This window comes from Paroedura picta, chromosome 5 (genome assembly GCF_049243985.1).
Source record: "Paroedura picta isolate Pp20150507F chromosome 5, Ppicta_v3.0, whole genome shotgun sequence".
Lineage (NCBI taxonomy): Eukaryota > Metazoa > Chordata > Lepidosauria > Squamata > Gekkonidae > Paroedura > Paroedura picta.
In genome coordinates this window covers 118,782,574-118,805,524 of record NC_135373.1, presented here as the reverse complement: position 1 = coordinate 118,805,524, position 22,951 = coordinate 118,782,574, and the positions used below count along the sequence as shown (strand labels likewise).

The 22,951-nt window shown below is 48.1% G+C and overlaps 1 protein-coding gene across 4 annotated transcripts in view; it reads left to right on the top strand.

The window, feature by feature from the left end:
• Positions 1 to 22,750, top strand: part of LOC143838586 (solute carrier organic anion transporter family member 1B3-like) — a 36,251-nt gene extending 13,501 nt beyond the window's left edge. For all 4 annotated transcript variants that reach the window (XM_077340147.1, XM_077340149.1, XM_077340146.1 and 1 more), the window contains exons 3-15: positions 905 to 1,046; positions 1,136 to 1,268; positions 4,426 to 4,550; positions 5,685 to 5,831; positions 9,011 to 9,109; positions 10,801 to 11,049; positions 11,850 to 12,014; positions 13,571 to 13,766; positions 16,160 to 16,325; positions 16,600 to 16,775; positions 17,982 to 18,046; positions 18,599 to 18,716; positions 19,995 to 22,750. In XM_077340147.1, coding sequence (XP_077196262.1) covers positions 905 to 1,046; positions 1,136 to 1,268; positions 4,426 to 4,550; positions 5,685 to 5,831; positions 9,011 to 9,109; positions 10,801 to 11,049; positions 11,850 to 12,014; positions 13,571 to 13,766; positions 16,160 to 16,325; positions 16,600 to 16,775; positions 17,982 to 18,046; positions 18,599 to 18,716; positions 19,995 to 20,208 — 1,995 coding nt within the window. In that variant the 3' untranslated portion in view covers positions 20,209 to 22,750. The remainder of the gene's footprint in view (positions 1 to 904; positions 1,047 to 1,135; positions 1,269 to 4,425; positions 4,551 to 5,684; positions 5,832 to 9,010; positions 9,110 to 10,800; positions 11,050 to 11,849; positions 12,015 to 13,570; positions 13,767 to 16,159; positions 16,326 to 16,599; positions 16,776 to 17,981; positions 18,047 to 18,598; positions 18,717 to 19,994) is intronic.
• The last annotated feature ends 201 nt before the right edge of the window (positions 22,751 to 22,951 follow it).

Below are 22,951 nucleotides of genomic sequence, written 5' to 3'. Positions count from 1 at the left end.
GACCAGCAGGGGCTCATGGAATTGTAGTCCATGGACATCTGGAGAACCACAGTATGGCCACCCCTGCACTCCAGAACCTGGCCAGCAGGGGCTCATGGGAATTGTAGTCCATAGACATCTGGAGAACCACAGTATGTCCACCCCTGCACTCCAGAACCTGACCAGCAGGGGCTCATGGAATTGTAGTCCATGGACATCTGGAGAACCACAGTATGGCCACCCCTGCACTCCAGAACCTGGCCAGCAGGGGCTCGTGGGAATTGTAGTCCATGGACATCTGGAGAACCACAGTTTGGCCACCCCTGCACTCCAGAACCTGGCCAGCAGGGGCTCGTGGGAATTGTAGTCCATGGACATCTGGAGAACCACAGTTTGGCCACCCCTGCACTCCAGAACCTGGCCAGCAGGGGCTCGTGGGAATTGTAGTCCATGGACATCTGGAGAACCACAGTTTGGCCACCCCTGCACTCCAGAACCTGGCCAGCAGGGGCTCGTGGGAATTGTAGTCCATGGACATCTGGAGAACCACAGTTTGGCCACCCCTGCACTCCAGAACCTGGCCAGCAGGGGCTCGTGGGAATTGTAGTCCATGGACATCTGGAGAACCACAGTTTGGCCACCCCTGCACTCCAGAACCTGGCCAGCAGGGGCTCGTGGGAATTGTAGTCCATGGACATCTGGAGAACCACAGTTTGGCCACCCCTGCACTCCAGAACCTGGCCAGCAGGGGCTCGTGGGAATTGTAGTCCATGGACATCTGAAGAACCACAGTTTGGCCATCCCTGATTGGCTAAGCTTGATATTCTGTGGGAAGGGCCTAAGAGCTTTGATTCTTGAGTACTCCTTTAGAGCCCCTTGACAGCTTGCTTCCCTCTGCTTGTTCCCCCTCCCATTCTTCCCACAGATATTCCTCGGGGCTCTGGCCTTTTCCTACTTTGCGAAAGGGTTCTCGGGCAGCTACATGAAGAGCATGCTGACGCAGATCGAGCGGAGGTTTGAGATCTCCTCCTCCATCGTCGGCCTCATCGACGGAAGCTTCGAGATTGGTACGTGCGGCTCCCTCTGCCTTGCGGGAAAGCGCCTGTGCTCTAGAGCGCTCTCTCCAGCATGGCTCAGGCATTCTCTCGTGCTGCAGGGAACTTAATGGTGCTGGTCCTGGTGAGCTACCTCGGGGCGAGGGTCCACCGTCCGAAGGTCATTGCCATCGGCTGCCTCGTCATGAGCATCGGAGCCTTCGTGTCAGTCGCGGCTCACTTCGTCATGGGGCCGTAAGTGTCAAGGGCGGCTCTTTCATTGCAGGCCAAACACCTGGCATTGGGACAGAGAGGGTGGCGGAATGTTGCATTGTGGGTAATGGAGATGGCAGCTGGCGATTCGAGGTGATTTTGGGGGTGTTTATGTTGGCCCCCGCCCAAGGGACCTTCCTGGCGTGATGTTACTCCAAACCACATCGGACTGGGGAAACCCTTTTAATGAATATTTTTTATTTCATAGAATCATAGAGTTGGAAGGGACCTCGGGGTCATCTAGTCCAACCCCCTGCACTGTGCAGGACACTCACAACCCTATCGCTCATCCACTGTCACCTGCCACCCCCTTGAGCCTTCACAGAATCAGCCTCTCTGTCAGATGGCTCTCCAGCCTCTGTTTAAAAATCTCCAAAGATGGAGAACACACCACCTCCCGAGGAAGCCTGTTCCACTGAGAAACCACTCTAACTATCAGGAACTTCTTCCGGAGGTTTAGATGGAATTTCTTTTGCATTAATTTCATCTCATTGGTTCTGGTCTGTCCCTCTGGGGCAAGAGAGAACAACTCTGCTCCATCCTCCATATGGCAACCTTTTAAATACTTGAAGATGGTTCTCAGATCCCCTCTGTCGTCTCCTTTCTAGGTTAAACAGACCAAGCTCCCCTAAACTTTCTTCACACGTCTTGGTCTCCAAACCCCTCACCATCTTTGTTTGACCTCCTCTGGACACGCTCCAGTTTGTCTACATCCCTCTTCAACTGGGGTGCCCAAAACTGAACACAGGACTCCAAGTGAGGCCGAACTAGAGCAGTGAAAAGAAAAAGTCACAGGGAACACTGGTTCATCAAAATCCTGTGCCAAGAACAGAGGCTTATGCAGAATTTTAAAGGTCTACATCATGTCTACCTCATAGGGCTGGCTTAGAAGCCGGGGCCAATGCAATACTCCTTCATTCTGTCTCCAGGACTACCCCCAAAGTCTCCAGGCCAGCCCTGGAGCCCCTGATGTGGCTTGGGGTCACTGGGACAGCATTAACAGTTCAAGCTTATGTCTCTGTGGCCCTTCCTTGAGTACCCAGGGCATTGTTAATTGCAAATGTGGGATGGTGGGTGAATTCCCTGCAGGCCAGGCTGGATTCTGGAGATTTTTGGTGGGGGATCACTTGGGCATGACATTGGGGCCACTGTGGATGGGCAGGTAGTTGTGAGTTTCCTGCATTGTGCAGGGGGTTGGACTAGATGACCCTTGAGGGACCTTCCGACTGTATGATTCTATAATAAGCAAAGCATGTTCCCTCAGGAGCTCTGCTACCCACTAGTATGAGACCTCATTCCATCAAGGCTGTGAAGTCACAGAGACCTAGAATCTTAGTCACAATATAATTATTTAGCGTATCTGGAAGGGACGCTGTAGGCTGTTTCATCGTAGGTGAAAAGTTATATAGTTATATACTTTCCCTTCCTCGCCCCACAACACCCTGAGAGGTAGGTAAGGCTGAGAGAGCTCTAAGAGAGCTGTGACTGACCCAAGGCCAACCAGCTGGCTGCATGTGTCTCAAAGCGGCTCACAATCACTTTCCCTTCCTCTCCCCACAACAGGCATCCTTTGAGGTAGGTGGGGCTGAGAAAGCTCTGAGAGAACTGTGACTGGCTGCACATGGAGGAAGGACAGGGAATCAAACCTGGTTCTCCAAATTAGAAGTCACCACCACACTACACCACACTGGCTCTCACCAGTAGGGATAACAGTTATGCAGACAGATTAAACAAACCCCCTAAATATTAATCTCTCAGTTTTCAATGCACTCAATTGCAGCTGGGGAGCTCCATCACATCTTCCTGGAAACTATGATGTTCACCTTCCTGTAGGAGATGGGAAATAGTTTGGCAGGCTGCATTACAATCGCATTCGGGACCTGGTATTTTGCCCCATTGTGCAGGCCTGCACAACTGCCCAACCTGTTTGTGTGGCCCTATTCTTGGCTCTTTCCCCTTTTATATAACATGGGGCGTATTAGTGCCATTTGTCTTGGCTCTGTCCTTGCTCCACCAGCTTTTCTTTCGTGTCAATCATCCATACTCTCAAAGAGAGCAGTGTGTCTTTGTTGTTTTTATACCCGCAAGAAGAAAAATATCGAGGAAGAGAGAGAGAAGGAACAGAAAAAAGTTCAACGTGAACTGGGAAATGCTGTCAAATTGCAGGTGATAGGGTGGTGTTCAAGGAAATGATTACAATCTTCTGATTGATCACCCAGTTATTGTAAACTGTTTCGTATTGGCGGCCAAGCTCCAACCTCCCTTTCTCTCTATTAGGAAAAAATGCTGTTCATTGTGTGTCACCTTTTTACCCGGAGGCTGTATTTGATGTGAGGCTTTCAGATAAGAATTAGGTTGGATACTCTTACATTATTTAGGCTGAAATTTAATTACATTATTTAGGCTGAAAATTAAGGATCATTGCATTAGCCTTCTAGATAGAGCTGATCCAGACACAAGCTGATGCCATGTTCTGCCACGTGTAAACTTAGAATCATAGAGTTGGAAGGGACCACCAGGGTCATCTAGTCCAACCCCCAATAGGAAATGCAGGAATCAGCCTACCCATAGTGATCCCAATTCCATGCCCAGATGATGAGGGGTGGGAGGGGGAGAGCTGACCCAGTGACGCCATGCCATATCAGAGGCTCCAGGGCTGGCCTGGAGACTTTAAATTGATCCTGGAGATGACACTGCAGGGGTGGCATTATTGTATTCATCCATGCATCTGAGCTGGCCCCTTGAGGTAGACATGAGGTAGATCTATCAAACCCTATATCACCCCCTATTTTTTGCACAGGCTCCTTGGACACTTAGTCCCGTCCCCCCCGTGACCTTTTCTTTTTGCTGCAGCCAAAATAAAAAATTCTTGTGACCCCAAAGGTGGTGGGATATACTTAGATTCAGGTGCGTAGCTTTGTTGCCTGGAAGTAGCAGAACAAAATTTGAGTCCCGTGGCACCTTTAAGACCAATAAAGATTTATTCAAGGCGTGAGCTTTCGTGTGCAGGCACATCTCCTCAAACAAAGAAGCAGAAATGATCAGAGTACATATATACGGAGAGAGTAAATTAGCAGCACACTTAAAAATACCCAAAACCTTCCTTTCAACCACACATTGTTTTGTGCTTGCCTTAAAGTTATAATTACAACAGCATTGTCGTTTCGGAAGACAATTCTACCAGCCTGTCTGCCTGTTTTCCGGTATCGTCTTCCCACCCTAAGGAAGATAACGTGGGCACATCTGGAAATGCAACTGATCTTGGTAAGCAACCATTCTTGGTTAAGCGAGCTACAGCCACTCATTCGGAGGACAGTGCCCCGGTCTCTCTGCATGCCTTTGGGGAGATAAGAAGAATTAAAGAGAACTACGGCAATAATTCAAAAATCAGAATAGCAATAGCAAATCGCTGTAAATCTATATCATGCAATGGGGGAAAGCTTTGTACAGTTCTATTGCATTTATTGAGTTTATAAAACTACAAATGAGAAATCTCTCTCAGAATGAGCTACTTGCTGAAAGGGTTTCATCAGGGGTCTGTCCTCAATTCCATTCCATATCCATGATATATGTCCTATTATTCTGACTTTTGAAGAAGGCTAGCATTTACCAGTTTGGTGTAGTGGTTAGGAGTGCGGACTTCTAATCTGGCAAGCCGGGTTTCATTCTGTGCTCCCCCACATGCAGCCAGCTGGGTGACCTTGGGCTCGCCATGGCACTGATAAAGCTGTTCTGACCGGGCCGGAATATCAGGGCTCTCTCAGCCTCACCCACCTCACAGGGTGTCTGTTGTGGGGAGAGGAAAGGGAAGGCAAATGTAAGCCGCTTTGAGCCTCCTTTGGGTAGAGAAAAGCGGCATATAAGAACCAACTCTTCTCCTTTAAGAATATCAGGGCTCTCTCAGCCTCCCCTCCTCACAGGGTGGCTGTTGTGGGGAGAGGAAAGGGACGGCCACTGTAAGCCGCTTTGAGCCTCCTTCAGATAGAGAAAAGTGGCATAGAAGAACCAACTCTTCTTCTTCTTCTTCTTCTTCTTCTTCTTCTTCTTCTTCTTCTTCTTCTTCTTCTTCTTCTCCTCTTCCTCCTCCTCCTCCTCCTCCTCCTCCTCTTTGCCTCAGTGAGAGGACAGTGTCCCATTCTCTCTGCATGCCTTTGAGGAGAGACACATTATAATTTGATGACTTCGATTGATATTCCGTCCCTTCCCTGAGGGGGTAGCCAAACCATGGCTCTCCACAACAGGACAGAAGGTGACCGCTCTCCCGATGTCTCGCAGTAGACCATTGTTTCTACCTTAGCCTCTGCTCCTGTTTTATTTTTAAAAATAACTTTGGTGTTTTCTGTTGTCAACCCCTCCATGTGTCTGTTCTCCAAGCTGTGCAACTTCTATCGCCCACAGGGTGCGAACAACAAAGAGCTTCCTACCTCTGGCTTTTTGTTCTCTTCGGGAACATCTTACGTGGCATTGGCGAAGCCCCCATCATGCCTCTGGGCCTCTCTTACATTGACGATTTTGCCAAGGAAGAAAACTCCGCCTTCTATATAGGTAACATCAACAAGCTTCTTCTGAGCCAATCCTGTATCAGGGTTGTAATCTCAGAACTGGGCTACAGTTTCTGTGTGCGGCTGATTATACGATAAGAGATTAGCTGCTGGAAGCACAAAGGCCAAGTTGCATTTGAGCATGAGCAAGCACAGTGCAAGCACAGTGGCTCATCCTACTCTTCTTTGCTTCTTCAAGGTGTCCCCTCCCATCAGCTTGATTGCCGACTGGTTTCAAGGGCGGAATGAAAGAATTCCATTCTAATCATAGCTCACAGGTTTTCCCTTTTCAGAGTCTCGTGCAACCTTGGCTTGGTTTTGCCCTCACCCACACAGATCGCTGAATGTGATAGTATCAGAGCTGGCCTATCCATTAGGAACATGGAGGCAATCGCTACAGCACTTAAAGCAAAACCAGCCCTGTCGGTGCCCATCCCACCAGCAGTGTTGGGGTCTGCTGAGATGAATGACAGCTCTGGATGAATGACAGGATGGCCTGCAACAAGCCTGCTCTTCCTAGGGTTACCAGATTCTCTTTGGCCATTGTTGGGAGATGGGGAGGATGATCAGATCCAGGTTGGAAAACTCCTGGAGCTTTGGGGGTAGAGCCTGGGAAGGACAAAAGCCTCAGTCCATACTTCAAAGGATCCAAGAGAATTGATCTCCATAGTCTGAATTGTAACTTTAAGGAGGCTAGAGGCTGGAAACCCTTGTTCCTTCTTTCCCTCCACTGAGGACCTGTATTCCAAATCTCCTCCACATCTTTGAAGGAGAGTAGGGCCTTTTTCCAGGGCCGTTTGAATATCACAGAATCACAGAGTTGGAAGGGGCCATACAGGCCATCTAGTCCAACCCCCTGGTCAACGCAGGATCAGCCCAAAGAATACAGTAGTAGCCGAGCCAACAAAAAGTACTAAGCACATGGCTCCAGAAAAACACCCTTATAAAGATTTATTTCACAGTGCTACCACCAAACATTAACTACCAAGTGAGTAGGGTTCCTAAATACACACACATGGTGGAAGTGGCAGTCCCCCTTGCCCCACTGCTGATCGGCTAGTCAGTGAAGGGGAAAGTATCCCAAGAAAGAGAGGTCTAGCGGACACGACGTGACATGTCTACTACATCACTGTCCACATGACCCAAAGTGCCGTCATCACGTTGGGGCTGTCGATGAGACACTTTGGTATTTGGGCAAAGACTCTATGGTAGAAGCAAGATTTACCATAGAGTTTCTGCCCAAATACCAGAGCATCACCCTCACATCCCCGGCATGACGACATCACTTCCTGGTCGTATGGGCAGTGATGTGGGCATGTCACTGCACATCGCCTGGGCCTCCCTCCTGCATTTGGTAAATTCCCACCTCCCAACCCTCACCAGTTACAAGGATGAACCTGGAACCTCTATAAGTGAGAACACCTCAGTTGGAGGTATTCACAGATCACAAAGCATCAGTCCAAAGAAATACACAATATGTTGGTAATTGAAAAATCCAGCTTGGGCGTCATTTATTGAGAGATGCTTTTGACGTTTTGTTCTTCAAGGCCAACCTCTCACGTTTCAATTGCAGCACTTCAGTAGCGCAACCATGTCCTAACAGTAGCTCTAAAATGCGCATGGCCTGAAAATGTGCATTTATTTGGATTTGCTCTGTCGTATGTGAATGCCTCTAACTCATTTCTCACTTGATGCTGAACATTTGCCGTTCGCACTGTGAATTAAACCTCTGCAATGATGTAAATACTCTCTTACGTGCCGCTCTGGAGCCGTACACTTAAATACGTTTTGTTCCACACCCACACTAAAGCCCTAGCAACAGCGACTACATTATGATGCTGCTTCCAAATACAAACCAGAAGGGGGCAGAGTGTCGTTCTAGGAAGCGCCATAAAACCATAGAGCTCCCATTTCTAGAGCTACCCTGTATAGCAACTTGGTTAGCATTACTGATGTCACTTCCAGCCACCCCCAAGTCCTTGCTCCTTGTCCTCCCACCAGTTGCTGGCCATGGCCTGGCAAACCTTCCCATTTGTTTCCCAGTCTGCTCTTGTTGGGAGGTCTGGCATATTGTCAAGCTACAGGCTCAGCACTAGTGAAAGTTGCATGAGTGGGGCTGGCTTCCCCATGGGGCAGGAGAGGGAAATGGAGCTGCAGCTTGGCCATTGCAGGGCGGTCACCAAACCGAAAGAAAATCTGATGTGAATGGCTGTAAAAGTAACCAAATCCTTCTTTATTGTTAAATCCCAAGAGCCAAAGAGCTAGATCGAGGTCCGGATTTACACGCGTTTTCAGCCGCTTTTCTTAGTGGCTCTCTCCTTATTTCTAATGAATCTCCTACCATCCACTGTCTACGTGTTGCATTCCAGTGATTATAACATGCTTCTTAGTATCAAACAGACCATAGGTTTGGTCAAGGATTGGAGGCATCCCAGTCGCCAAGTGTACATCCGGACCTCGTTCTAGCTCGTTGGGTCTTGGGATTTAACAACCAAGAAGATTTTTGGTTACTTCATGTCAGATTTTCTTTCTGTTTGGTGACTTCCGTGGCTGATGGGTCTTTGTTATTTGCATTCCAAGGTGACGGTGGCAGCAGTGAAATAATGTAGAATCATAGAGTCATAGAGTTGGAAAGGGCCATACAGGCCATCTAGTCCAACCCCTGCTCAATGCAGGACCAGCCTGAAGCATCCAGGAGAAGTATCTATCCAGGCACTGCTTGAAGACCGCCAGTGAGGGGGAGCTCCCTATCTCCTGAGGCAGCCATTTTAGAATCATATCGTTGGGAGGGACCCTACAGGCCATCTAGTCCAACCCCCTGCCCAATGCAGGATCAGTCTAAAGCATCCAGGATCTGTATCTGTCTAGCCACTGCTTGAAGATTGTCAGTGAAAGGAAATTTCCTCTGAGTCTGAACCTTAAGTACAGTGTTTACTGATGTTGTTGATTATTTTTATCCCGTTTTCCCTCTACGAAACTCAGAATAGCATTCACTCCTCCTCACTATTTTTAAAACAATTCAGAAAGGATTTTCCCACAGCATGGGCATTTTCATGCCATTGTGGGGATATCAACCTGAGTCTTCCCAACTGTAGTCTGTGACTCTATCCACTTAGCTCCTCCATCCATTTCCTCTGAGGGATGAAAGAAGGTCCTCGGTTTATGTTTCAACATCTATTGCAGGAGCTGTAAGGTCATCCGGATTGTTTGGACCAACTCTTGGATTTCTACTTGGAGCCTTCTGTGCTAATATGTGGGTGGACATTGGAAAAGTAGATGTGGGTAAGGAACATTATTTATATTGTTGTTGTTGTTGTTAGTTGCAAAGTCATGTCCAACCCATTGTGACCCCATGGCCAATGATCCTCCTGGCCTTCCTGTCCTCTGCCATTCCCCGGAGTCCATTTAAGTTTGCACCGACTGCTTCAGGGACTCCATCCAGCCACCTCATTCTCTGTCATCCCCTTCTTCTTTTGCCCTCGATCGCTCCCAGCATTAGGCTCTTCTCCAGGGAGTCCTTCCTTCTCATGAGGTCAGGGCTGATGTCCTCTAGGACTGACCGGTTTGTTTGCTTTGCAGTCCAAGGGACTCGCATATTATATATATTCATATTATATTTATTTATACTATATTTGCATCAAAACTTTGCCTCTTGATCATTGCATTTGACAGAAACAAGATGTGCAAGAGCTGTAGATTTCATGTGTTTCTCTCTCTCCTCAGAAAGAGAATCTGGGCATTTTTCTGTCCTTGCAAGGCGGTAGGCAAACAAACTCTTTTTGCAGGGAAAGAGGAAGATCTGTGTCTCAGTAGGAGACCATGTGCTTAGCATAGGGTTGCCAGCTCCGGTTGGGGAAAGACCTGGAGATTTTGGGGAGGAGCCTTGGATGCAGGGTCTGGGAAGAAGAAGAGTTGGTTTCTATACCACGATTTTCACTACCTGAATGAGTCTCAGGGCAGTTTACAAACACCCTTCCTTCCTCTCTCCATAACCAGACACCTTGTGAGGTAGGTAGGGCTGAGAGAGCTCTGACAGAACTGCTCTGTGAGAACAGCTGTGACAGAACTGTAACTAGCCCAAGGCCACCCCACTGGCTGCATGTAGAGGAGCAGGGAATCAAACCCCGTTCTCCAGTTTAGAGGCTGCTGCTGTTAACCACTACACCAAGCTGGTAGGGTGAAGGACCTCAGCTGGATATATGGACCAAGGGGTGCCAACCTCCATGTGAAACCTGGAGCCCTCTCACAATCACGGTTTATCTCCCTAACATAAACGGCTGCCCATGGAATGTAGAGTCTATGGCAGGGGTGGCCAAACTGTAGCTCACCAGATGTCCATGGACTACAATTCCCATGAGCCATTGCCAATAGACCATGCTGGCAGAGGATCATGCTGCAATTCATCCCTTCCTCAAACCCTGTTGCCCCCAGGCTCCATCCCCCAAATCTCCAGGTATTTCCCAATGCAGAGCTGGTGACCCTTCAAAGCTGCCATTTTCTCCAGGGGATCTGTTCTCTGTCTGCTGGAGAGCAGCTGTAACTCTGAGAGGTCCCCTTTGCTCACCTGGAGTTTGCCGGCTCTCCTGGGCCCATTCTGCACACATCGGATAATGCACTTTCACTGTGCTTTGGCAGCTGGGATTTCCTGTGCAGAACAGGAAAATCTACTTCTAAAGTGCATTGAAAGCGCATTATCTATTGTGTGCAGAATAGGCTCAGGTCTCCAAAGTATGATACAAATCTAGCTGTTCCCGTGCAGAACAGCACAGCCACCCTGTGAAGATACCCCTCTTAAGGCTACAGCCTTCAAAGGGCTTGGAAAGGCCGAACTCCCTTTGAGCTGATTTGCACCCTTGAAGTCAACCCTCAAATCGGGAGGAGTTTCAGCTCTGCAGAGGGCCGCAAGGCAAAAAACCCACAAAAAACCTTTGGGTGATACAGGAGCTTACTGTCACGGTGTTTCTTCCCCCCAGATACGGTGATGATCAATTCGAAGGACGTCCGTTGGGTGGGAGCCTGGTGGCTTGGGCTGCTGATCTGCGGAGCTGCCAGCGTGTTGGCTGCTTTGCCTTTCTGGTTCCTGCCTCGCTCTTTGCCGAAAGAAGGAGAAGAGAAAAAGCAGACGGAGAAGCCGAGCGAGGTCTACACGATCACCCAAGACAGCCGCAGCAAAATGGAGGCACCGATGCAGTCGCCGGTGGAGGTTTTGTCGTCAGTCAAAGGTTGACAGCCGACTTCTCGGAATTCCCGGCTTTATTGATTTTATTTGTATCCCACCTCTCTTGGGGAGCCAAAGCTGCTTATATCGTCCTACTCTCCTCTGTGTTAACCTCACAACAATCCTGTGAGGTAGAAGAAGAAGAGTTGGGATTTTATACCCCGCTTTTCACTCGATGAAGGAGTCTCAAAGCAGTTTGCAATCACCTTCCCTTCCTCTCCCCACAACAGAAACCCTGTTGAGGCGGGTGGGGCTGAGAAAGCTCCAAGAGAACTGCTGTGTGAGAACAGCCCTAAGAGAACTGTGACTTGGCCAAGGTCACCCAGCTGGCTGCATGGGGAGGAGCAGGGAATGAAACCCAACTCTCCAGATTAGAATCCACTGCTCTTAACCACTACACCAAACTGGCTACGCTGAAAGTCTGCAGCCTGCTCAAAATCTTCCAGCAAGCTTTCTGCAACAATGTATAGGATTCGAACTTGGGCTTCCCAGATCCTAGTCTAGCACTTTAACCACTATACTATACTGGCTCACCTCACTGTTTCTTGAATGACCAATGAGAAGCCTGGAGTGGACGGGAAGGGGCGGGGCCTCGGGTGGGTGTGTCCACAGCTCTGTTTCCCAACCATATTCCACATGATCACACCACTTCTGGGGTTCCTCGAAGCCTCAAGAATGTTTCAGGGGCTTCTCGATGGTCAAAAAGCCGAGAAAGGCCGCCCTACACTGTTACATTGGTGTGTGTACTTAGCCGTGGCTCTTGAGACAGCAGACCATGAGAAGATGTCGATGTTTTCCTTCTAGGGTTCTTCCCCTCCGTGAAGGAGCTCCTCAGCAACGTCATATTCCTGGTCTTTTTGCTGCTCAATATCCTGCAGTTCAACTCGATGGTTGGCGGAACAACGTACGAAGCCAAGTTTATGGAGCAGCAATTTAACGTATCTATTTCAAAAGCGGTCTTTTATATCGGTAAGTACATTTCCCCCCCTGTTTTTTAAAAGAATTCCCCGAGGACTTGACTTGGAGGGTGGAGTGAGCATTCCTGTTTCGAGAACAACGGAGGGTGTCATTGATTGTATATCATGGAGGCATTCCTTGAAATTTTTAACCCCAAGGGAGCCTGCGGGTCTCAAAGCATAACCCAACCAGACCATGACCGCTGGGTTGCCAACTCCAGTCCAGGAAATTCCTCAAGGTTTGAGAGAAGGGCTTAGAAAGCACAGAATCTGGAGAGAAAGCTGAGCTAAGGGTGTCAAACTCCAGGTAAGGCTGGAGATCCCCCAGAATTACAAGGATCTTCAGATGACAGAAATCACGCATTCCTTTCTTTCTTTTTAAAACATTTGTTCCACTTAACCTAGAGAAAAATGGCTGTTTTGCAAGGTTGACTGCTTTATCAGCCAGGGTTTCATGTTGGCCCTGGAAGGATTTCCTGAATGGGCGGGAATTAATTAATCTTTAATATATAGATATATAATTGTTAAGCATTTATCGAGTAATATGACCAAATATGGTCATGTCAACCCGCCTCTCCCAAAATGGCCAATGATGGGCCTGGAGGGGGTGGGAAGGGGAGGGGCCCCGGGTGGGCGTGTCCACAGCTCTGCTTCCCAAGCATATTCCTCTTGATGGCGCCACTTCTGGGGTTTTTTGAAGCCTGACGAATGTTTCAGGGGTTTCTCAGTGGTTAAAAATATGAGAAAGGTTGTATTATACCCTTCCCAGGTCCCTCCCCTACCAAAACCCTACCATCCCAGGCTCTACCCTCAATTCTCCAGGTATTTATAAACACAACCTTAAGCTCAGCAGGGATGGGATGTCACAGAGACCAGACCCCGAAGCTGCTGTCCCCTCCAAAGGAACTGATCTCCAGGCCCCATCTGGAGGATGGTGACCCGAGACCCAGCCCAGACCTGCTGAAGTGTCAGCAAGGTTGCTGTTATGTAAGCCTGCAAACAACACCCTAACAGTGTTTAACAAACCAACTTCACACCCTGGTCTGATGTTCAGAGTTACAGATTATGCATCATGTAGGGGGTTGGACTAGAAGACCCTCGAAGTGCCTTCCAAATCCATGATTCTATGATTCTATCATACTGTATGTGTGTAAAGTTCCATCCAGTCACAGCTGACTAATGTGACCCTGTAGGATTTTCAAAGCAAGACACTTTCAATGGTGGTTTGCATGACCTTGCTCTGCCTAGCAATGCTGGAATTCCTTGGTGGTCTCCCATCCAAGCACTGAGCAGGCTTGACCCTGCTTAGCTTCCAAGGTCTGATGAGACCTGGCTGCCCTGGGCCTAGTCTGCATACAAAGGATAATGCACTTTCAATGTGTTTTGGCAGCTGGATTTTCCAGTGCAGAACAGGAAAATCTACTTCTAAAGTGCATTGAAAGTGCATTATCTATTGTGTGCAGACTAGGCCCTGCAGGGCATCATACAGTACTAAGGACATTCTTTGCCAAGTCCCTCCCCTTTTGTTTCCTTGCGTGAGGATGTGCTGCCATTCCCTTTCCTTTGCAGGTGTGGTCCTTTTGCCCTTTGCCATTGTGGGGATGTTCTTGGGAAGTTTTCTCATCAAGAGGTTTAAGATGGACGTCAGGGGGATGGCGAAGTTTGCGTGTACCACCTTTGCGATATCCTACGTGGCACAACTGCTCTACTTCATGGTCAACTGTGAAGTGCTCCAGGTGGCTGGTTTGACTGTCAACTACTCCGGGTTTGTGATCTTGCTTGGCATGGAGGTCGGTGGTGGGAAGATTCCATCTATGTATCGGAGGGCCGTGTGTCCCTCTCCACCCCATGTATGCGTATCCATTCCAGTCCCCCATATTTTTTTCATTTTTTTCAACTTGCCACTTAGCCTTGGTTGACAAAATCTTGTACATGAGCCCTGGTTGGCCCTGTTGTGCAGATTTGTTCATCCACAAGAAGTTAATGTGGGGACGTTTGGGCAGGCAGGTCTCATACTATAGTCGAGGACCTCCCACCGCTGGGTTCCAGGCTCCAGCTGATGCTTAAGGGAAGCAGCGGGAGCAAAATGAAGAGAAAAGAAGTCTCCACGAGCATCTCAGAAATTCCTAGAGCAGCCTTTCCCAACTTTTTTACCATTGAGAAACTCCTGAAACGTTCTTCAGGCTTTGAGAAACCCTAGAAGTGGCGTGATGATTCAGAACATGGTTGGGAAGCCGAGCTGTGGACACGCTCACCTGGGGCCCCTCCCCTTCCCAGCCCCTCCAAGCCATTTTGGGAGAAGGGGTTGGCATGGCCATGTATGGTCAATATCATGATAAATGTTTAACACACTTAAAAACACATTAAAAATTAAGACCCACCCGTTCGAGAAGCCCTTCCAGGGGTTCCCACTCATTTGAGAAACCCTTCCAGATTCATAAAAAAAACAAAACAAACAAAAACAGGGTTTCCCAAAATCCTGGCTGAGAAACCTTGTCCTAGAGTGTCACCACGACCGCATGATGTCACTTCTGGTTACATTACAGGAGGGAAGGATCAATGACTAGCAGCCCTAGGTGGCATACATAGCATCTAGAGATGTATCAATGGGATCTGTGTAGAGATGGAGATGAAATGTCTAAAAACGTAACAGTGTCCCCCACCAAAAACAAAAAAGGGTCCCCCAGTGCTTTCTGTACCTCATTGCTGTTGTTAAAAGTTGACTGCCAAAGACTGTGATTTCGCTTTCCCTGTGAGTCCTTGCGAGTCCCCCCTTCTTGTATTTCAACAATGATGCTCTGATCAGAATTTATTGCTCCCTTGACCTCAAGGGCAGGACAGGACAGTCACGCAGCCCCCCTTTTATGGAAAGGGTTTGGGCCTTTGCCATGCGTGACTGGTCCAGCGTCTCCATGAATCCTAACAGTCCCTCTGTCTAGTCGTGCAGCTTTCCAGTCCTGTGAATGAAATGGAGGAACAGGAATCCTCCACCAGGAATTAATTCAGCCGTGCCAAAGGTCCCCAACGTGGTGCCTGCAGGGGCCACGTCGCCCACCAAATCCTTTGGCAGGGCCACGTGGAGCTTTTAACCAGCAGCTGGCCTTCGGGAGATTTGAATGGCTGTGCAGATTTTTCTTAAAAGCTTGCTTAAGCGGCAGCAGCTATCAGAACACCAGCCTCTTCACTGGGTGACTGAAGGTCATCCATGGCAGCCATTTTGAGGTTGGCTCTCATTCCTGAGATAGCCGTTTTGGGACTGGTTCTACCTCCTGTGGCAGCCATGTTGTAGTTGGCTGTCACTCCTGAGGTAGCCATTTTTGGGACTGGTTCTGCCTTCAGTGACAGCCATTTTGGGACTGGTTCTGCCTTCAGTGGCAGCCATTTTGTTCCTGTGCCCACCATGTTATTATAGGGCTGCCAACAATGGGTTGGGAGTGAAGCCTGTAGAGGTTTGAGGAAGGGAGGGACTTTAGTGGGGTATAATGTCAGACAGTCCACCTTTTAAGGAGTGCTTTGTGGATTCGCAGGGACTGAATCACCAGAGCCAGTTTAAGGATTCATGGGGCCCTAGCAGTGGGAACAGTCAGACAAGAGTTGGAGTCCAAAAGGGTGTCACTCCAAGTGTCCTTAAAGAGTGGGAAAGGGCAAAGAAATGGACTATGGCCCTTATCCATGGGGGGAAGGCACTGTGTGGGGCCTCTGGAAGCATGAGGCCCATAGCACATGATACTTGTGCTATATGGATAAACTGGTCCTCCTAAGTGACCATTTTCACCAGGGGCACTGATCTCTGTTGCCTGGAGATGACCTGTAATTCCAGGGAATCCCCAGGTCCTGCCTAGAGGCTGGCATCCCCAGTTGCTATATGGGAATTCCAAAGATGCTTGCAGGCTCAGAAAGGTGGGGGAACCCAAATGAATGTGGCTGAAATGGATGTGCAATGAATTCACAACAAAGAAGTTGCTTTTACCTGCAATGCATCAGTAATATCGTACAGTTTCATGGTCTATCAAAGCCTAATGGAGCCCCCCTGTTCAGAGGCATTGTACTTCTGACTTTCACCATCTAAGGGAGCAGTGGACACAAGTTGGCCTACAAAGGAGAATGCTACCATCGAACTCCTTGGTCTTCCTAAGGCGCGTGCTCTGTTTCCTTTAGCATCAGACAGCCATCCTTCTCCGAGGAAAAACCCTGGTCTTCCTGCAATTTGGACTGTGACTGTGAGGCTGGCCATTGGGATCCTGTTTGTGGAGACAATGGAATCACCTACATGAGCTCATGTCTGGCAGGATGCAAAAGTTCATTGGGGACTGGAAAGGACATGGTAAGAAAGCTTACAAAGAGAAATTTTCTCCCTCTCTCCAAAGCAGGGATTCCCAACCAGGTCTAGATGGACCATTGGTCTGATCTAACAGGACTCTCCTTATATTCTTAGGATGCTGGACTAGATGGACCACTGGTCTGACCCAGCAGGGCTTTCCTTATGTTCTCTGGATGCTGGACTAGATGGACCGCTTGTCTGATCCAACAGGGCTCTCCAGCTATGTGAAACTGTGAAATACTTTAGCAATGGTTCATGTCAGTGTCTTCTCTTTCAGGTATTTCACAACTGCAGCTGTGTGGAAGCTTCCGGGCCCAGCAATTCCTCGGCCATTTTGGGCCAGTGTCCGAGGGAGGAATGCTCAAAAGTGTTTCTGTATTTTATCCTTGCTTTGATCGTAAATGCGTTGTTTCTCTGTCTGGGAGCAACACCTTTCTACATGATTATGTTCAGGTTTGTTTATTTTAAGAGTTCCTGGTTCTTCCTGGTGTCTGGGCCAAGGTCCATCTGAGGTGGAGCCCCACTGGAGGGGAATCCAGTCACTACCCTACCCCCACTTTCCTTTGCTCTGGTTAGATGTCACTTGGGGACATTCCAAACCCGGAAAATATGGTGAAAGGATTACCTTTTGCAGACACCATATTTTTGGCGTTTCTCATGACATTGTCAACATCCAGTGTCTCAGCAGCAAACTGGTAGCTACATCCTCCTTTTTAAAGCATTAGTTGGGGAATTGTATAAAGTGGATTCCCCAAAATATGTAGCACGAACAGAGGAAAGCAGCCAGCAAGCCACACGCTAAGGAAATGTGTGGAGCCGAAGTAATGCTATCTCTGCCTCCCGTGCCCACCCTCGCACTCGCCTCCCTCTCCCTTCTCCTGGGGATGGGTAAAAAAAAATTTTTTTAAAGCAAACTGCCTGGAGCAATGAATAGGCATTAAATCGTCCAGGCAGAGCAAAAAAAAATTCCCCCACCAGTTAGCAAACTAAGCATGCCTCACTAAAGTCCCCACCCCCAAAAAATTGGGCTTGAGTTTAATTTTTAAAAGCTTCAAGGCTCATGATAGCAAAAGAGGTGGCATTTAAAAAAGCACTATGCATGTATGATTAGATGCATAGTTTTCTCAACAGAGAAGCTTTACTTTAAAAAAATTAGCTGACATTGCAGGCTCTTGAAAACGTAGGGAAAGGTGATTGGGTGCCTGACTTGATTGACAGGTGGAGAGTCACAGGTAAAGCACATTGCTCTCTTCCGCGATTTCAAACAGGCGTGCAATGTGCCAAGAAGCGCAAGAAGGCGGAAGAGGAAAGCATGACAGCCAGAAGGTGAAGAATGGCCAGAGGCACGTTATTTTTTAGCATTACGCCATTGTGCTGGCGTAACGCTATATTTTTAATGTGCGGAATTGCCCTTGGAGTATTGTGTTCAGTTTTGGGCACCACAGTTGAAGAGGGATGTAGATGAACTGGAGGGCATCCAGAGGAGGGCATTGGCTAAACTTCGATAAGAAGTTCTTGACAGAGCGGTTTCTCACTGGAACAGTCTCCCTCACATATATATATTGTAAAATGGCTTTCCAGGTTTAAAAGACAGAGGTCTGATGATATAAATAAAAAATATATTCATAAATATCCTATTCTCTTCATCCTGTTTTTCAGGACAGTTTCGCCAGAGTTGAAATCTTTTGCTGTGGGAATTGAAACTTTGTGCGGAAGACTATTCGGTAAATGTTTACCCTGTTTGAAGTGATATACTAATTTAGGTTTTAAACTATGTGTAAGTAATATTCCAGAGGAACGGTGATAATACACTCTATATAAAATATCTATATTAAGCTCTTTATAAAGTGTAGATGAGTGGTTGAATGGGATGTGTAAATTATGGCTCCAACCAATATATGTAAATTTTATCCTTTTTGGAGACCACCTCCTATGATATGTACCTATGGTCACCACTCTTTGCTATTATATAATTATGTGCTGAGATACACTCTATAGAATAGATTATCACAGCTCTGACCACTGAGGAAGACCCAGTAGGGTCGAAACACGTTTGATCTTATGTGCTGTTAGTTCTGTATAGTTTTTATGATGTTTTTATTCTGTTTTTAATTGTGCACTATAATAAATAACTAACAAGTTTTACATTATTTTATTGTACAGCTCAACTTTTGAGTCCCTACCTGTTAAGGTTGGGTTGTGTTCCTTTTTCGGTTTCAGAAAAGTCCGAAGAACATGACCAGTTTAACTTCTCCTGTTTGTGTCCTCTTTGTTAGGGGGGCTCCCAGCACCCATGTACTTTGGAGCACTGATTGACAGGACCTGCCTGAAGTGGGGCATGAAACCCTGTGGTGAAACAGGGGCTTGCAGGGTGTATGACACAAAAGCACTCAGGTGAGTTCCGATAAAAGCAACAAAATCCTAGGGTTCCCAGTCGTGGAGGTTGGGGTTTGAGGTGGGGATACAGCGCCCTAGAATCTACCCTCCATTTGCACTAGGGGGACCAATCTCTTTAGTCTGGAGATCAGATTTAATTTCTGGATATCTCCAGGTCCCACCTGGAGGTTGGGAACACCATTATCTTCCCCCTCCCGATGCTCTGGCTTATTTGCATTGTGCAAACAGCCAAAGAGTTCTGATCTGTTTAGAAAAATTGTCGGCTCTGATTCAGACAAGCATGGTTGAGTCACTCCTGGGCTAGGCTACTTCTGACAGCCATAGAAAGCAGTTCTGGGGTTCCCAACTCCTGCCTGGAAAATACCTGGGAATTTGGGAAGGACCACAGCAGGCAATAGTGCCGTATAGTCCCCCCCCCCATCCAAACCAGTCATTTCCTCCAGGGGAACAGATCTCTGTAGTCTGGAGAGATCTCCAGCCCCCACCTGGATGTTGGCAACCTGAGTTGCTTTACATGTCTGAAAGCAGGCTCAGAATAACCCTCCCCCCTACCCCTACTCTTTCGGTATGTGGAAATCAAGGGAGAAATGTAAAATTCTTGCTAGATTCCATTTGCACTTAAAAGAAAATATGGTGAAATAATGAACATATGAACATGACTAATACTAAATTTAAGATTCCCAGGTCCCCTGGTCTGGGAGGGGGTCTGGCCACACCTTGCCTCCTCAAACTTCCTCCAATCCAGAATAATGCCGCAAATTAGCATGGTGTGCTGACATCACCCAGAAGTCACGTCCATACATTGGGGTGTGGGTGATGCTCTGGTTTGTGGGCATAGAGAAGCCATGGAGTTTTGCCCAAAAGCCAGAGCGTGCCTCCCTCCCCGATATCCCTGACATATTGATGTAAGTTCTGGGTGATGTCACCACATTGCATCAATCGTCCCCATCTCCCGTCAGCAGCACCAATGGCCCTAGCAACCCTACCTGAATTAGACCCTTGGTCCATCAAGGTTGGTTGATATGGTCTACTCAGGCCAGCAATGGCTTTCTAGGTCCTCAGGCAGAGATTTTCCCATCAAACTAGCCAATCTGAACTGGAGACACTGGGAATTGAACCGGGGACCTTCTGCATGTCAAGCAGAGGCTCTACCACTGACCTATGGCTCCACCCTTAGGCGGTTTCTGCCTCAGGCTATTTCAGAACTCTTGACAAGACTTGTCTCTTCTGATCCTTTTGGAACTGAGCTGTTTTTACTGGTCTCTCCTTTCTCAGAAACGTTTACCTTGGACTCCTGACTTCCCTGAAAGGGACGAGCTTCCTCCTCTATGTTGTCCTTCTCATTTTAATCATGAAGCGAGTCAGACAAGATGGCGGCATGGGAAAGGCTTCCCAAAGCACGGAAGTTCTTTCCGAGGAACTACCAGCAACGGGTCCAGGAGAGCCGGCTTCTGGGGAAGCACCTAGACATGAAGACACTTTCTTGTGAAGAAAGCGGCCGCCTGGGATGCTCAATGCACCTAGGCCCTGATCCCAGTTTATGTACAACCTGGCACATCTTGATAGTCCAAAGGTTGGTCCAACCATCAGGGGGCAGCACCAGCTATCCATCATGGAAGAGAAAGGGGCCAAGATCGACTCCCTACCCAAACTGATGATTAATGCACTCACCAGTGATCTGACTGCTGATTGGCTGCTGTCTCCCGGCTGCTGGCCGACTGGGAGGGACTTAAAATATTGTCAACAGAAGCAGATGAACAGCCCTTGCACAGGCCATTCCTCACTGGGAAACCTGTCCCTTTCTTTGGAGTTATTTCGCTTGCCTCCACGCAAATATCTGCAGCAATGAAGCCCCTCTGATTTCCTTCCTTTCCTAAATGATGTCTCGTGTGTGTGTGTGTGTTTATTGTGATATTTATTTTAAAATGTGCAACCTCCTTACTCCAGTTCTTCCGAGCAACTGACGTATGTGGATGGGGTTTGTTTGCTTTTTAGAAATTTGATTCCAAATGTCTCTCTTATGATCTGGTCTCAGACTGACCAGGGATTCTGTTGTTTTTGGAGGGGGGGGGGGGACATCATCTCGACATAGAATTGGGGTCACTGTGGGTGGGCCGGTAGTTGTGAGTGTCCTGCATAGTGCAGGGGGTTGGACTAGATGACCCTGGAGGTCCCATCCAACTCTATGATTTTATGATTCTCTGTTTGGGCAAAATGGCTTACTGATTTCAACAAGCTTAAAAATATAGCATTGCAGGTTATAACACTGATTTTTAAAAGACCTATCCACAGCTGCATAGTTTCCTTTCCCAGCTAATCAACAACGGACACAGTTATGAACAAAACATGCACATTGCTGACTATAAAATAAGTGAAGCAAGCTTGCCAGATACCTTCTGTGGAGGGCAGGGGTCCCCGAACACCAGGGGTCCCCGAACACCAGGCCCCACTGTCCCACTGCAATCAGCTGGCCAGTGGTGGAAACTCATCCCACAACAGAAAGAGACCCAGCCTACACACAGCTGCTGATGTTACCCAGAAGTGACATTTTTACTTCAGAGACTTCTGAACAACACTCTGGTATTTGGGCAAAAGCTCCATGGTAGATGTCAAATTTATCATAGAGTTTCTACCCCAGTACTAGAACATTGTCACATGATGATGTCTCTTCTTGGTCATATTGGAAGTGATGTAGGTATGTTTCTGCAACATCAGCTGGGCCTCTCTCCTGCCCCGGTACACCCCCCCCTATTCTCTACAGCAGGGGTGGCAAAACGGTGGCTCTCCAAATGTCCATAGACTAAAATTCCCATGAGACCCTGCGAGCATGGATTTTGGGCCATCTGCAGTTCCGAAAGCATTTTCAAGGGTAGACCTGCAACAGGGGTAGCCAAATTGTGGCTCTCTACAGGGGATCATGGGAATTGTAGTCCATGGCAGTGGAATTGCTAGCAGGGGCTCGTGGGAATTGTAGTCCACAGACATCTGGAGAGCCACCTTTTGGCCACCCCTGTCCTACAGGTTGTCAGGGTGAACCTGGCAATGCTATAGGGAAGGGACATGGGTATTTGAGGCTGGGGAAAAGAACAGTGAATCTAGAGGTGGGGCAGCTGCCAGGACCCATGGTTTCAGGTGGGGCTTGCTGCTGATTCCTTCCTCGTGCATTGCCTCTGATTTATACCCTTCCCGTGCCTGCTTATGGGTGCACTGCCACCTCTGTTCTGACATTCATGTGCTGCCTAGCTCAGCTGGAGACTGGCTTCTGGGTGATCCTATGGCAGCAGCGTACCTTAGCACCATCAGGTGCAGTGCCGTGTGGCTCTGGGCAGGCCGGGTGGGCAAGACTTGACTGCAGATGGTGGGAGAGCTCACGAGTGTTCAGAGGAAGGATGCATAGGCAAGTGGGGCAAGTAAAAAGGGGTGGCCAAACTGTGTCTCTCCAGATATCCATGGACTACAATACCCATGAGCCCCTGCCAGCATGTGCTCATGGGAATTGTAGTCCAGGGACCCATGGAGAGCCACCATTTAGCCACCCCTGGGGAACCTGGGCATTCTCTGGAACTGGCCCTGCTGGCGACGGATCGAGTTTAAAGTGTTAATGGAAAGTCGATACACTGCTCTTTTTAAATAAGACTCTTGAATTGAATCATTTTCTATTTTTAAAACGTTATCGAAATTAAGATCCTCAGAACGGCGGGCAGCCTTGCTAATAGGTGGCATTTGCCCACGTGTGTGGAAATGTTCTCTCCTGTTCTTCCCGAAGTGCGTACACCACCACTGTAGATGAAAAATTAAAATGTAAAGCTGTATTAAAATTTCAGGTGATTCCTTCAAAGCCTCCGGGCAGCTCAGCCTTGTGGCTTGGTTACTAAACCCTAACAGCCCTCTTCTTGTAATCTGTTTTTGTGGTTGTTCAAAGCAGAGTTGTGGCGAGGGCAGGTAAGCAAGGAACTCGCCTGGGGCACATGCAGCAGAGGGGTGCCGAAAGGGTATATTGTGACGACAATAAACATGGTCATATCATCACACTTTGTTATCTTTGCATCTGCCTTTATACCAAAATATCTTCTAGGAAAGTGGAAAAGACTGCCATTTTATATATCTTGGGTGCAAAATCAGCTCATGCAGGGGTAGTCAAACTGCGGCCCTCCAGATGTCCATGGACTACAATTCCCAGGAGCCCCTGCCAGCAGGGGCTCCTGGGAATTGTAGTCCATGGACATCTGGAG